General features: G+C 39.9%; 1 protein-coding gene across 23 annotated transcripts in view; it reads right to left on the bottom strand.

The window, feature by feature from the left end:
- The window catches only part of LOC149187470 (nudix hydrolase 20, chloroplastic-like), a 614,870-nt gene that overhangs the window by 540,435 nt on the left and 57,825 nt on the right, over positions 1-16,610 (bottom strand). For all 23 annotated transcript variants that reach the window (XR_016255773.1, XR_016255775.1, XR_016255776.1 and 20 more), the window contains exon 2: positions 1,268-1,332. Coding sequence is in view for 19 of the 23 variants with exons in the window: in XM_089411370.1 (XP_089267496.1) it covers positions 1,268-1,332 (65 nt within the window). In the remaining 4 variants the exon portion in view is untranslated. The remainder of the gene's footprint in view (positions 1-1,267; positions 1,333-16,610) is intronic.

Raw genomic sequence — 16,610 nt, 5'->3', positions numbered from 1 at the left:
ATTATAATATTATATATGTTCACTTTTTTTTCTTCGTAACACTACATTTTTCCTTGAAACTTGGTATTTGGTGGTGGCCAAGGAACAAAGTCAAAAAAACTCTAAAAAGTGGTGGTTGTGGCCAAAATCCAGATCAAAGAAAGTCTAAATGAAGTATGGCCAATGGTCAGGATTAGAAAACGAGGCTCTAATACTAAATGTGACAACCAAACCTAGCTCACAAATATAATATCCAAAATATTTGGAATACAATAAGGAAATTCATCGAGGATAAAATAATATATTGAATAAAGTAAGAGAATTGATATGATATAACAAATGAGAGCCCCATATATATACCTAGGCAAAAGTGCCCTTTCATAAGAAGTTCTGTCTTTTCACTAAGACATGTCCTTTCATGTGACTATTCATTAATTATGAATTATGAATTCTTATCTTTTATTTATGTATTTTCATGTTATATATGTTTATAACAGTGTACATCACATGGTCCCATTCTCCTATGGCTATGTTCCCTCCAAGCGCCTAGCATTCCTCATCGTAGGTAGGTTCCACACCTAATCAAGCAACTAACTCCCCACAATTTGTTTACCCAATGGATTAGTCATCATGCCAATTAGGATAATGACCTCCTAGTTAAGGGTGCCATGCTAGCACTCTAACCAAGGTCAAGCATCCACCCAAACTCAGTCGTCCATATGTCCATGAAGCATCAACAAGGTACTAGCATTAGGTATAAACACTTTTGGAGTAACCTGAAAAGCTAACATAATTAACTAAAAGTAAAGAAAGAAAGAAATTGTATTAATGTCCATAATTGATCAATGTGACCCAAAATTACAGCTAGCAGAATAGAAGGAACCCTAGGGACTAACAAAGTGGCCAATCATTAAGATGTTGAAATAATGTGAACAAAGTAGACATTATAAGCATAATGATATGGGGTAAACCTAAACTATAAGACCTAAGTACATGTACTATGGAACTTTGTTGCAAGGATATTCCAAGACAATTTTTGACTCCCATGTTTCTTTAAAGTCGAGAAATTAGTAAATTACAAAATGTAAAAAGAACAAAATACAATTCATTAAATCAACTAGGATGCAAGATATAAATCATGAGGGAGTTAATGTCATCGAAATTGTTCTAAAGCATGGAGGAGTTAATGTCATAGAAATTGTTCTATACAAACCTTGATAAGAATAAGTTGCAAAAATACTATAAAATCACCTTCATATTAACCAAGTTTGAGAATTCAAAGCCTTACACTGGATGAATATAGCCAATGATATTATCCTCAACAACGAAAGGTAAGAAGTCTGATTTTTTCTCCTGCAAAGAAGATATTTAAAACATACATTGTTATATGTCATGAAGAAAACTAAGTAATAGGTAAAACATAAAATATAATTTTCTAACATGGTATTTAGCCTCTCTATCATTAGGTTTTAGCAATTGTGTTGGGATCAAGGTTCAGAATGTGTCCAACTATAACTTCAGCATTTAATAGAGTTCATTGAGCACTAAGAAGCAATTCCATACTCCACTAGGTAGATTAAAATATAATTAAAACAGATAGCATTATAAGAATTTGATGACAAGGACCATGAAACCAATTTCCAAAATATCCTCCTCCAAAGGAACCATGGAAAACCTACAAGTGGTTGCCTTTAAGCTCCTAGTTATAGCTAATCATATTTCCTATATAAAAGACAACTACAATTTGTTAGTGTTAATGTCCATTTAGTTTCAAGTGTTAGGTATTTAGTATATATAACAACTTAACAACTAAATATTTAATGTTACTCTTGGTGATCAAAATTTGCAATAGCCTAGTGAGCTATCTCGAGTGGTTGAGAGCTATGAATAGCAAGCAAGAGGTCTCAAGATCAAGTCCGCTAGTTGGCTACCTCTGCATATGTTTCCCTCAATTGATGTCCCCATTGGGTCAATGTACCATAGTCCACAAGGCTTGCTTTTCACTCGGCACCATTCTTGAAAGGAGGGGAAGTGCCCATTGGTTTCTCAACGATGTACTTTCTAAGAAAAACATTTAAAATTTGCATTAGTTATTAGTTATTAAGTCAATGGTAATGACAACCAACACATTTTGCAGTCATGTACCAGACTATTTCCTTTAGGTCACCAATACATGATTAATAAAATCATAGAACAAGCATTGTCTTCTTTTCTATAGTTGTTCTTCTTCACTTGTAATGTTTTTCTTTGTTTGAAAAATACACAATATATATACAAAAATATATTTACAACAGCAAGATAAAAGAGTGGAAGGGTATGCAATGGAAGGTATATCCTCTTCCTTAAAATTGTTGAGGCAGAAATAAAATTGTTTGATATCTGGGCATACCTTTTATAATGGAGCATTCTCTTGTTGCTTTATGCGTTAAAGTCATTGATGGCTTCAAAATAAGCTTCATGTCTAGTAATAAAAAGACATTTTGTTTCACAACAAGAATTGAGAAGATTAAAGATTCCTTGGCCCTTTCACATCTACTATGTATCCTATTGGTTGACGAGCCCAATTTTGACATTCGGAGTAGATTTTGTGGTGTCAAATTGTGTGATATCTTGGCATAATTTTTATAATGGGGCATTCTCTTGTGGCTATGTGCATTAAAGTCATTGATGGCTTCAAAATAAGCTTCATGTCTAGCAATAAAAAGACATTTTGTTTCACAACAAGGGTTGGGACGATTGAAGATTCATCGACCCTTTCACATCTACTATGTATCCTATTGGTTGTTGAGCTCAATTTCGACATTTGGAGTAGATTTTGTGGTGTCCTACTTGTGTTCAAAGTATGATGGAGAGAGGAGTCTTCCGCTAGTCCCATAGGACATGTGTATCATGCCAAAGGACGAGGGGCTAGGGTTGAAAAATGTTCCCTCTTAGGGGGCATTCTTGCTGCCAAGTGGGTTTGTGCAATGCTTGGAGGGGACTACTCCTTGGTAGGCTTCATCACTTGGTGTCATCACAACATGTTGGCATGGTATAGGGAGTCTTGATTCATGTGACATTATCTATTGCCTCACCTATTCTAGGTCTATGATGCATTTATCGTCACAATTATTTGAGCAATATGGAAGACAATTGCAAGTTTGGTTAGGTGAAATATAAAGGGCAGTAGAGTGGGTTCGATTTGTGAGACACCCTATTCGAAGTTGAAGGTTGTATGTTGTTTGTATTGTAGAGATGTGTTTCTAGGCTCATCATTTGAGTAAGAGGGGCATTTTCTTTTCAATGTGGGATTCTATGGTCAGATCCTGGAAAGATTGGTGTGCTCTAGTGATTATGCTTTGCTCCTTTGAGACAAACCATATATTGTTGGGTTCATCCATCAAGAATATGTCTAGAGATGTTGCGATGCCAAAATTTTGTAGGGATTGTGGATGGAGCTTTGCTTGTAGCAATATGCATCAAGAGGACATATTCCATATGCATCAATAACATGTGCTAGCACTTGTTCTCATTGCAAGTTGGGATAAGGTGGACTTATTAGCTTTTTGGAGAGAATATCTCATATCCAACTAGATCTAACAACCTTCTAAAAACTCAAACTATTCATGTGGAGACAAGCTCTACCTCATATTGATCAATGATAATAACAATCACAACCTTCAATAAGATCACACATAATATAAGTAGGAGTTACTCATTCCAATAGATTGGAGCCTAGTCGCTCCATATAGCATATTCATTGCATTATGATGAGGGGGTAGCAACTTTTGAAGGACCAGTAGACGAGCTCTTGCACCACTTTTCTTCCGATTGTTGGGAGGTCAATAAGAAAGGTGTCTATGATGCGAGGAAGGTTGGTTACTCGCACTCTCAATACCTATTTTCCAACCTATCACTTGTCGCTTTCACTTGATCGTGTCTCTTATCATATAAATTCTTTTGCCGCACAAATACCTAATACTTTTTGGTTGCTCATTTTTGGTGGAAAATGTTTGTATTAGCTCAAGCCAAAGTTGGGCAATTTTGACGTATATACAAAATCGTTGGTGGGTTTGACTAGAGACACAAAATCTCACTAGCTCATTTGGATTGTAAAGTTTCCAGTGACAAGATCTAACCATTTACCTCTTATTCTATCTATATTATATAGTACACTATATTATGAGCCAAAATTCCTAGCATTGGGTTATTCATAAAGTATTGCCATAATAAACATAGTAAAAAAAAGACAAGAACATATATTGTGTATCTCGTCAACGTAGTGAGCTCCGAAAGTTTCTTAGGCATATAGTCCAGCAAGTGGAGAGTTGATGTTCTCCTCCTCAAAGTAGACAAGTTTGTATATGATCATCGATAGGAACATCCTCAGCTTTTCCCTCAAGGCAATGGCCACCTCCTCGATCAGATACAATTGTCATCAATGACCCTCTTGCAATTGGAATCATCGCATCTAGGATGTTAAGTTTGACTCCCAAGTCCTCCATATTATCTGCTATAAGGGCCAAACTCTATTCATTTCTTTTTTCTTTCTCCTCAAACCTTACCCCATCCAACCAAAGATCAGTGGACAAGGACCACCTTCTTCATTGTGGTAGCCATTGCACACATACTTCTCTAGGAGCAAAAATTTGAGGATCCTTTAGTGGCTACCCTTTTGATTTTTGCATCACCGCTTTCTCAAGATTCTCAAATCCCCCTATAAAATACTTCCTCCTATACATTGTTGGATTTTGCTAGCAAAACCCAAATGCCTCACTTCTTCTAGGGTAATGATGGAATGGCTTGCCCTTCTGCTCTTACTTTCTCTACTACTTTCCTCTAATAACTCTTTTATCCCCCTACACTATGTCACACAGACCTCTCCAAACAAAATCCTAACAAACCTCCTAGATATTTTGATTGTTTTGCTATGACACTCTCCTTACAACACGACACTTACTATCCACATCCAAGCCCATTTGTAGCCACCATTTGAACTTTGGCATTCACTGCTTGTTGATTGGGGTATTGGAATTCATTGTTTTCAACATTCTTGTTTATCTTTCCTCTCTCCATGACATAAATTGATTGAGCCTTCAACTTCTCCTTGTGCTCACGCGGCCTTGATATTAAGAACGAGATCTAACCTTGTGAAAGAACAAATCTCTGGGGTAATAAATGTTATCAACAATAGATATGTCACTAAAACCAAATGACTTGATAGGACACCTTCATAAATGCCTATCCTCCCTAACACTTATTGAGAGTTAAATTGATCCAAAATGGATCTACCCAAGTACCACATGAATCTACTTATTCTCTAGAGAGGGGCAATAAGAATTTGGGACATCTCAAATATGGTATTGCTTTTGTTATAATTAGGGTCATCAACTTCTTGGGCATTTTTGGGGCACTAAATAACTTTGTTTTTGGCCTTGTTATCGATGAGGGTTGTCATAGGCTTGTTTCATTCAGGACAGGGATTGTTCTTCTCATTGAGGCCTTTCCAACGAGCCATCATGCATCTAAAATAAATTTTGTATGTGAAAGTTATGGCACCAACAAATTAAAGGTCAAAATACTCCCCATATGTCAAGTGGCAACCATGTCAACTCATCATAATTTGGATATAGGGAGTTAATAACACGTGGAAATACCATGTCAACTCATCATAATTTGGATATGGGGAGTTAATAACACATGGAAATCCACTAGATACTTGTAGAAGCATCATCAAGATTCAAAAAGAATTTCAAAACACTAAACCTAACATTAATTCTAGTTATCGAAACCCTAGTCAAATGGGGGAAAAGGATGCAGAAATTTATAAATACAGCAATATGTATTTCACTTTTGTCCTACCAAATACAAAAGTGAAGAAAATAAACACTGAACAATTGTACTTCAAGGGAACAATGTTTTCATCCCATAGGGCACACATCCCAATGTCTAACAGATCTGAAGTCTACTTATTTATAGAAGATTTATTACACCCATAAATTTTCTCACTTAGCTTCTACATGTTTGTCAAATCACTTAACAAAATCTGTTCGTTGTTGACATACGCTGAAATTCCAATAAAACTCATCAATACACAAAGTTTGGACAACAAAGCAAGCTTCATATATACATCAGATGAAGTTACAAGTACATACCAACAGCATATCCTAAGGAGCTACAAGCTAGTCCTTCAAGCTTAACACAAGCTAAGCCTCTCCAATGCTCTCCAAACCCTACTTAGTGCTAAGCCTCTCCAATGCTTTCCAAACCCTACTTAGAGAAACCTCAACACGCTAGTTTCATGCCAACTATCAAACCCTAGCCACTAACTCCTCGCTAGGAATCACTCCCAGCCAAAGCTAATTGCTCCACCCAAGATCCATAACTAGCAAGCATAGACATCGACAAGTCCTATTTGGCACTTCCACTCACATAATACTAGTGTACGAGAGAAAACAAGATAGTCTTCCACTATCTTCTCCACATCAAGCACTCCAAGTAGTCCTAGGTTGTCCAACGCCACAATTCCCTAGCCTTCTCTCATAAGAACCACAAGAACAATTACTAGCTTTGCTCCTATACGGTTTCATATAAACCCTAGCTTCCCTTGTCTTCTTAGGGTAAACCCTAACCCTAAAGCCTTCCTTATATTAAGATGAGAACCCTAGCATACAAGGAAAGAGTGTTAAGTAAAATGAAGAAGTACATATGGAAGAGACAAGTTCGCTCCAGCGCTCGTCTTTAAAACATGGGTATCAAGATGATGAATGAAGCAAAAGATTCTCTCCCCCCTTTATATGAAATAGAAGAAGGAAGCAAACAATAAGAAAGTGGACAAGCTTCACAATCACTATCTCAAGCAACCTAATTAATCACTAGATAGGTCCACATGTGAAGCACTTCAAGTCTAAGGTGACACATGTCAAGCTCCAAGGTAAACATGTCCAAAAAACAAGGGTACCAAGGCAAGTGCTCCATAAGACTATTGAATGGTGTTGTCATTGATGCCAACGTTGGTTATTGAATGCTCTTAATAATTCTCTAGATTGCATTGATTGAAAGCTCCAAGTGACAAAGAAGAAGGAAAATCCTAGAAGCTCCACCTTAGAAGACAAAGGTGACCAAGAAGATCAGGGTTTTTGGAGTCAGAATCATTGTCATGTGATTCTCCTCATCATGTCGATTCCAACGATATGTGGCATGTCACGAGACTCCTCACGGTTTGGGAGATATGCCTAGTCAAAGTTAAAAGTCCCCATCATGTGGTCAAAACCACAAATGAGGTGACATTGCAGCATGTCATTGGTTCATGGGCTTAAAAGAAAGTCATTTTGGTTGAAGGGATTTTTATCAAGAAAAATTAATCAAAATTGAACTATAGTAAGCCTCCAAAAATAGATTTCCTTTTGGCTCCAAAATCACTTTTGAATATCAAGTCGGCCTCCAAAATTTATGGTTCCAAAATTAAATTTCAAAGTTATTTTCCCTCCTTCAAGTTAGCTCCCTCCAAAATATCAGAAGCCGGCTTGACTCTTCGAAAGCATTTTTGCCTCTATAAAAGAAAGGAGCACTTGCTCTCCAGGACACAAAAGAAATTCTTTGATCTCTCTCTGAAATGATCAGTGGCCCTATGGAGCGTTGAACATCTTGAGGAGGTCGAAGTTGTTGAAGCTTTTTGGGTCTATGGTTGAATTTTTGGATTGTATCTTTGGTATGGGTTTTGTTTGGCTCTGAATTCATTTTTGTAGGTGGATTATGTATGCTATGCAAGGGCAATTTCTAAGCATCTCTTCAAGTCTCTTGTGGAGTACTTTCGGCCTTCCATAATTTGTGATCTAGTCTTGATTTCGGCCCTCAAAAATAGTAATTCAGCTTTGAGTTCAGTGTTGTTTTTCCACGGCACTGGAGAATCTAGGTTAGGGTCATAGAATCTCTAACACAACCAACTCAAATGCCACAACAAACTACTTTGCATAGCAGAATAAATACAAAAGTAAATCAACTAGTGCACAAATAGACAACTTTTTACAATTTTTCAATAACCCAACTTCATTCAATTATTAATCTAAAGTACAATAGTCTAGGGCTCACATACCAGGGATCATGACCCTCATACAATCAATGATACAACTTACAAGAATACAAACTAGGGTTTGGTGTCAACAACTATGACAACCAATCTATCCTGAACAAGATAAAAACTGACCTACCAACTGATGTAGTGCACTTCACAGCTCCTCTTGGTCATACCCTACACACATATGTTGCTCCTTTTGCTCCCAATCTACAACAACACAAATCTGCCTCTATCAATGAATTATGCTCCTTTAGGTCATTGCACACAGCTCCAATCTGTCCTCTAGTTGATCATTATTCCATCAACGAAGCAACACATAGGGTATTCTTGTGAGTTGTTTACAACTCTATTTGTGAACAACTCCTTAGCTGCCCACCTACCACTCAACACTTAGGGACTTCTTCCCTCTATTGGCATCCTGTGTTGCTCTAATGAAAACAAACTTAGGGCATGGAGGGTTGCCCACTATCACTGTCAAATGTCCTTCTCCAACAGTCAACTTAGGGCCGGTTCATAAGCCTACCTGGTTGCCCTTATTCCTCCAAGAACCAAACACACAAGCTTTGTTAGTTTTTGTAGCATCGGATGTGTTCTAGCCACGAAATTTGGTGGAGAGGCTAGAATACATGTATTCTCCAAAACCCAGAAACCGTTTCTGGAAATTCCACCTAGAGACAACTTAATTAAAATAATTAGTCCTTTTTTTAATGGTGCCTAAAAGTCTAAACTTAGGAAAACTGATTAATTAAAGGGTATTAATTAAGTCATGGTGAGAATCTTCTAGAAGAAGACATGGATAGAGTTCTATTTAATCTTAGCCATAGATTATGCTTTAATCTTAGTCGTTGATGTCTCAACGAGAGATTATAAGAAGAAAATCGATGGGGATTGGAAAACGCACTAGAGACCAGGAATTCGATTTGGATGGGAAATTGATCTTCAGAGTAGCAGCATTCAGTTGCCGGAGGTGATTCAGTGAGATCGAAGCAGTGAGAGAGGGGCAGGGATAGTAAGGTCGGAGGGAGATTTTCCAGTTCGGTGAGTGCATAGCAGAGAGACAGCGAGTTCCACAGAGAAACAGCGCAAAGCAGAGATGTTAAAATTGGCAGCTAGGGCAAAACTCAATGTTGGGAGACGCACAAGGGGGATGTGCGGGAGTACCCTCAAATTTTAGGGAAATTTAGTGGGGACGAGGGGACGTCAGGGTATATAAATTTTTTTAATACACACACACACACATATATATATTTCAAATTTATATTCAACAATGAAAGCATAAATACAATGATACATACATAATTGAATTAAGTAATGAAATACATTGATCCATACTCATCATCCTTACTAATACATACATGATTCATCCATAGACCAAGGGATTCAATAATGAAATACTCTGATACATATTCATCATTCATTATTCACCATTCTAGAATCTACATTGATTTAAAAATTAAATTCATCATTCATCATTCTAGATTCTAAATTGATTTAAAATTAAAATTCATCATTCTAGAATCTAATTAGTACTAAGCAAAATAGACTATAATAGATACTGAAATCTAAAGACTGGAATAGGAAATTGATATAACTAAACTCAAAAACAGTGGAGTGATGAGTCTAAAAGTCACTCTAAAGTACACAGAGAGCTTGGTGATCTTGATTAAATACTAATTCCATACCTTTGTACATGACAAAATGCAACGGAAACATTGAAATCCATCGAATCCTGAATTCCTGAAAAACTATTAAGTCTGTTGGACTTTGAGTGAGATCTGAAATTCTACTTTCTCCAAATGAAATCCAATGAGGTTGGAACCAATCTCAAACATCCCGAGTCATTTCATGGTAATGTTAAAAATTTAAGTAAAAGGATGAAAATGAAAGATAAAGGAGAATGTCACATTACCATGAATTGCATAGCATTAGTAGGGCAATATGATCAAATACTAGGTTTCCCCTGCCATAAATCATTGTTTACAAGCAAATTTAAGGGGGGTCGCATAGCCCGTTTTGAGGGGGGACGCCCAAGCGTCTCCCTTTTGGGGAGTCGCGTCCCCCACAATGGGGAAACGTCCCCCTTTGCGTCTCCCCACGTTTCCCCAAAAGGGGGAAGTGGGGAAACGTTTCCCCAGACGTCCCCCCATCTCGGGTGCATGAGGTGCGAGGGGTGCGCACACCCGACCTTGGGGGACACATCCCCGTGGAACATTGGCCAAACTCCATGTGGGTCATCTTATTTATGGCAGCTGGTATTTCTCTTGGATCCCTCTCATCAAGAGGTGTAGGATTGAACTAAAGATCATCCGATTCCGATAAGTATTCATGGGGTTATGAATTTATTTGCGCTATAAGGCAATTCATCAAGGTCGGCCAGCAATCAAATAAACCCCACATGTGCTCAACGTTTTAGTATAAATAGAGGTGCCCTTCAAGTCATTTCAACACACTTGGGATCTCTTCCTCTCTCTATTTGTCTTCTGCGATTTATGTTTATGTTCTATCTGCAGTTTACTTTAATACTGATGTGATTGCTAATCTGGAAAAGATATGGAGCTAACTGTGAAAATTGAAATAAATTGATCTAAGCATAGAACATACCTAAAATTAACATGGTATCAAAGCTGAGGTGAAGACAATGCCCAAGCAAGAGTGAAAGAGCAATCACTAAAGACAGTTGGGAAAGGAAAAAAGGATCAGTGGATTCCTCATCCCTCTTCAAATTCACCAAGGGTGAAGTCGAAGCAGAAAATATTATCAGAATGGCGCAGCGGAATAGGCCTACCTAAAGATCACTTCATTGGAAGATCGGATCTCAGGGTGGAAGGAAAGCCAGATAACTAGTTCGGCCATTATGCAAAGGAGTGTCTGAATGGCAGGGACACATCACTTGATGATGATAACAATCATTCCAAGGACATCTTCAATGATCAAAGGAATGACAGGTAATGCAGGTCATCAAGGAAATGGCCGACTCTTCATAGAAAGCAAGGAACCCCAAGTATGAAGAATCAAATGTTGTTTCTGATAAGAAGCGTTATCTTGTATTGGCCCTCTCCTTCAAATTCTTTGGGAATCTGGCTTATAGATTGTAGTGCTTCAAGGCACTTCATCGGATAGATGGGTGCACTCTCTAACTTGGTAGAGATGGAAACAATCGCGGGATTATACTTGGAGCCGATGCCACCTATCCCAGAAAGGGTGTAGGGAATGTTAACTCTCAATTGAATAAGGGTAACTCGATTCATTTACAAAATCTTGTTTATGTACCTGATCGCAAAAAGAACCTGGTGTCCATCTCGGAAATGGAAGTCAAAGGTTTCAGGGTGGCATTCATCGATGGAAAGGTGCGTGTTAAAAAATATAATTTTCAAAGATGCTTTTTCTCATGGGTTAAGGGTTAGCAATTTGTATCAAGTTGCAGGATGGTCCATTGGGGATCATGTCAATTGACATATCACATCTATAACATCGAAGGTCTACCGATGGGGCCCTACCTGATATGAGTCAAATGGTGATAGGGATGTCTAAATTCAAGTAGAGCATGAACGTACATGTCTAAGATGTACCAAAGGAAAATCTTATAAGGGGACCATTCCCCTCATGCAGCAGGTCCACAGGTTTGGAACAACTTGAGGAGTTTGAGATTCATGATCGGGAATCTCATGTATACAGGTGGAAGAAAGCCCTCTATGGCTTGAAGCAAAACACCCCAGGCGTAGTATGAGAGGATTGATAGCTGTCTAATGAAGCTGAGATTCACTAGGAGTGAAACTGATGCAAACCATTACCCGAAGGTTGTGGATGATAGACCTCTCATACCAGCACCTTATGAGGACGACCTATTTCTAACAGGTGCAGACCCTCTCACTTGCAGAAGTAAGAGGGAGTTGGATTCCGGATGTGGAATGATAAACTGCAAGCCTGTGACTACCTCGAGGATCTTAACTTTTAGAAGTTATATGGTAGTGATGTCGGACCAGATTTGGGAAATGCCTCTGAGTTTCATAAACTCATTTGCGTTGATATTCTTGGTGAACTTCCGTCCGGACATATGTTTTACAATTAGCATGGTGAGCTCATATTTGGTTGAGCCTCACTGGATTGGTGCCAAGAATCTTCTGAGATATCTTCGGGGCACAATCTCTCATGGATTGAGATACACTGCCGGAAATATGAAACTGCATGATTATTCGAATGTTGACTGGGCAGGCAATGTGGAGGATCACTAGAGCACTTCTCAATGCTGGTTCTCTTTGGATTCTGCTTCGATATCATGGATGAGCAAGAAGTAGAAGTCGGTTACTATAAGCACCACCAAGACCAAATACATAGCTACGAGTATGATCTCGTGTGAAGCTGCATGGTTGCAGAAGCTCTTAAGTGAGCTATTTGTACACATGATGAATACCACTATGATTCTCTATGACAACCAGAGGGGGGATTCAATTGTTGAGGAATCTTGTATTCGATGATTGTTCCAGCAAATAGACATCAGATACTGCCTTATCTGCGATATGGTAAGTCGATGAGCGAGGAGGCTCCATCGTATTGACACTGATGTACAGGTCATAGACGTTTTGTCAAAGCCCCGGGGAAAGGTCAAATCTGTGACTTTCCCGAACGACTTGGAGTCGTTGAGAGACCTTCTTATAAGGGTCCTGCATGTTGCATGCATTGAGCTCTGGGAGCTCCGGGGGGCTTGGGGTACTTACTGGAGCAACATACGACCACAGGGCAACTCACCCTCCCCTGGTGGTGCGCTATGAACAGGATGATTAGTTCTTCTGTGGGTCAAGATGATTAGTTCTCCCGTGGCAACTGTGGAACAGAATGATTAGTTCTCCTGTGCGCCAGGATGATTAGTTCTCCTATGGCAACTGTGGAACAAGATGATTATTTCTCCTATGGGCCAAGATGATTTGTTCTCCGTGGCGACTATGGAATAGGATGATTAGTTCTCCTGTGGGCTAGGATGATTTGTTCTCCATGGTGACTATGGAACAAGATGATTAGTTCTCCTGTGGGCCAGGGTGATTTGTTCCCTGTGGCAACTGTGGAACAGGATGATTAATTCTCCTGTGTGCCAGGATGATTAGTTCTTCGTGGCATCCACTAACAGGATGATTCGTTCTCCTGTGGACAGGATGATTAGTTCTGTCGAGGCATCCTACCCATGCAGTCTGGGACTCATGGGAAGTACCTCTCATCTGATCAATGAGCAGGGAAATGAGGATAGGGACCATAGTAGTACTATTGATGGACGCATTGTTGTATCTACGGTACTCCCTATGGTAGGATGACCTCCATTGATCTGGGATCAATGAAACTGATCTGGGATCAGTATGAGGACATTGATCTGGGATCAATGAAACTGATCTGGGATCAGTATGAGTGGTTTGAGACACTCTCTTGTGATATTGATTTGGGATCAATAAAACTGACTTTGGGTCAGTAAGAGTGATGTGACACACTCTCTTCAGATGAAACTGACTTCGGGTCAGTAGAGAATGGTATGAGACATTCTCGATCAATTCTTCTTCTTCATGGTTCAGCAGATCAGAGCAGAGCATAGCAGTGTAGGGCACTGATGGCAGAGATAGTACAGTCGGACATATGGATCAACAGATGGAGTTCTCCCTAGTTGAGAGGGAGTGTTAAAATTGGCAACTAGGGCCAAACTCCATGTGGGTCATCTTATTTATGGTAGTTGATATTTTTCTTGGATCCCTCTCATCGAAAGGTGTAGGATTGATCTAAAGATCATCTGATTCCAATAAGTATTCATGGAGTTATGAATTTATTTGTGTTATAAGACAATTCATCAAGGTCAACTAACAACCAAATAAACCCCACATGTGCTCAACGTTTTAGTATAAATAGAGGTGGCCTTCAAGTCATTTCAACACACTTGGGATCTCTTCCTCTCTCTACTTGTCTTCTGCGATTTATGTTTATGTTCTATCTGCAGTTTACTTTAATGCTGATGTGATTGCTAATCTGGAAAAGATATGGAGCTAACTGTGAAAATTGAAATAAATTGCTATAAGCATAGAACATACCTAAAATAACAAGAGAGGCAAAGCAGAGCAGAAAGGCAGTGCAGTGCTTCAGAGGGGAAGTCGTATTTTGCTGGGGAGAAGTAGTGATTCAGTGACAAAAGCCGGAGTGGGAGCTCGGAGGCCAGGAGAGTCCATTTCCCAAACAACGGTTGATCAGTTAGCGAGAGAGTTGTTGGTCTGAGTTGAGTGACGTAGAACTGCATAGGGTGAAGCAGGGACTAGGCAACAGAGAGCAGCTGATCTTGAGCCAAGGTCTGTGTCGGATCATCGGTGGGAGTGAGATTTTTCTCACTAGACTTCTGCCAGTGATTTCTCTGCATGGAAAGCTAGATTAGACCATCCATAGTCTTGTACTCAGATTTACCACTACATAATAATAAAACCCTCAGTTGTTGCACCAGTTTTCCCAAGTTGGGTTTTTCCAAGGACATTGGCCCAAAAATAATAGTGTTATTTATGTGTGTGCATATCTATTCTTCTAGGATTATTTTCTTTCGTAGTATTTTATTTGTGAAGGCTGCAGTGTATTAGTTTCGATATTTACCGTAGAACACGGTAAATAATTTGTTCAGTTATTTAACAAATAGAAGAAACTAAATCAGTTGTTGCAATAGGATTCGGGGTTTCAAAATTTTCACATGGTATCAGAGCATAGATTGTAAGCCGGAGAGCTCAGTAGCAGACGGGACGAGGAATTTCGAATCTCTGCAAAGGCAGCAGTTCGAAACCCTCAAAGGCAACGCAGTCCCTTGGGCCAGGAGGGTCAATTTTTTTAGGAAAATTTGTTTCTCTGAGAGAGTTGACAGAGAATAGATTTTCCAGATCAGAGATTACTAGAGGCAGAGGGAGACAGTATTTTCCTTGCAAAGTAGATCTTCAATTGGGACGCAGTTAATTTGCAACAGTTTTCTAGTGCAAAATAGCATCCGGAGGAAGGAAGAGCACACACTGAGGGAATTCTTTTCTCAGGGGACTTCTAGCCCAGAAATTCGATTTTTCCTACCAGAGCAGCAGTAGCTGTGAGCAGATTTTCCCACTCCAGCAAGGAGTGTGTAGAGCCAATAAACAGTTGCGCAAAGGAGAAGAGGAGGAATTCGACATTTTTGGCAAAGATGGCATCAGCAGGGTTGAGAGATCAGGATCGATTGGAGGGGCCCTCCATATATGTGATCTAGAGGGAAAGAATTTCTTGTCTTCTAGATGAGTATGATCTCAAGGCCTACATCGATAGTGTGGTAGTTGTACACACAGATGCAAATCCGTTGAAAGCCTACAAGAAGGAAATGGCGAAGGCAAAGAGGCTAATTCTAGATGGGGTTCGAGATCACGTGGTGTCTCACATAGCTGGCAAAGATATTGCCCGGCAGATGTGGGAGGCACTTGCTACGCTATACGAGGAATCTTCCAAGCAGCGGAAGATGTATCTTGGGGAGAAGTTGAGATGCACAAGGATGCAAAAAGGGGGGCGCATAAACCCCTTCCTTACTAGGCTTCAGGATATCCGAGACCAGCTGTCTGCAGTAGGGTCAGCACCTTAGCCTACAGAATTGGTGCAATTTGCTCTAAATGGTGTTTCTGAAGAATGGCAGGTGTTCATCCAGAATATGCTAGGCAGAGAAAAGTTGCCATATTGGGATCGTATGTGGGATGATCTGCAGTAGGAGGAGATGAGGCAAGATTTGGTGAAGACCACCATCACTGGCAGCAGCAGCAGCAGTGGGACGAAGCAAGTAAAGGAAGAGGAGGATGTGGCCCTCACATCAAAGGGGCAACAAGAGCAACGCAGGAGGAAGAAGGACATTTCCAAGGTGAAATGCTTCAGATGTGGTGAGCTTGGCCACTACAACACTCAATGTCCTCTCAGGAAGAAGGACAAGGAGGAGAAGCAGGATCAACAGGCTGCATCCATAGAGATTGACAGGTTGTCCTCCAGATTGGAGGAAGAGTTTGCCATGGTCACCAATATACCTCCAGGAGTGAGGTGGGGTGATTTGGTTTTGTAGCCCCAGAGAGCTACAGAATGGGCAAGATTCTTTAGGAGTTCCACTTCGTGAATCAATACCTTGCTACGGGAGCCCATAGCATGCAGTCGCAGGACGGATCAGTGGCAAATGGTGCAGTTAGATGTCAGAGTGACAGATGCAGTGGCTAGTAGTGGTCAGATATTGAGGAGTGCAGTGCAGTTGGCATAGAGCAGAGTCAACAACAGCGCAGAGGCTTCAATGACAGTCAGGACTCGGGTGACAAATGCATCATACTGATCTCAATTGATTCAGTATTTTGGATGCTTTTAGTTTGTATTTGCAGCAATAGCAGATGGAGAGGGAGTTTCAGTGCAGATGCAGTGTTGGTAGCAGTTCAATGGGGCCAACAACAACACAGATGTAGCGTATATCAGAGTTGCACATTAGCTAGTGGGCAGCAGCAGCCAGAGATTAGCAGCGTGACAGGAGGTGGTGCAGCGACAGGGTGTTGCTTCAGTAGGTTGCAGCGCTAGAACACATTCCTCGCTA

This window comes from Pinus tabuliformis, chromosome 3_1 (assembly GCF_031772625.1).
Source record: "Pinus tabuliformis cultivar Carrire ecotype Pingquan chromosome 3_1, CPIR1, whole genome shotgun sequence".
Classification (NCBI taxonomy): Eukaryota; Viridiplantae; Streptophyta; class Pinopsida; order Pinales; family Pinaceae; genus Pinus; species Pinus tabuliformis.
Note: the sequence above shows the minus strand (reverse complement) of the source record. Positions and strands in the feature narration are given on the sequence as shown.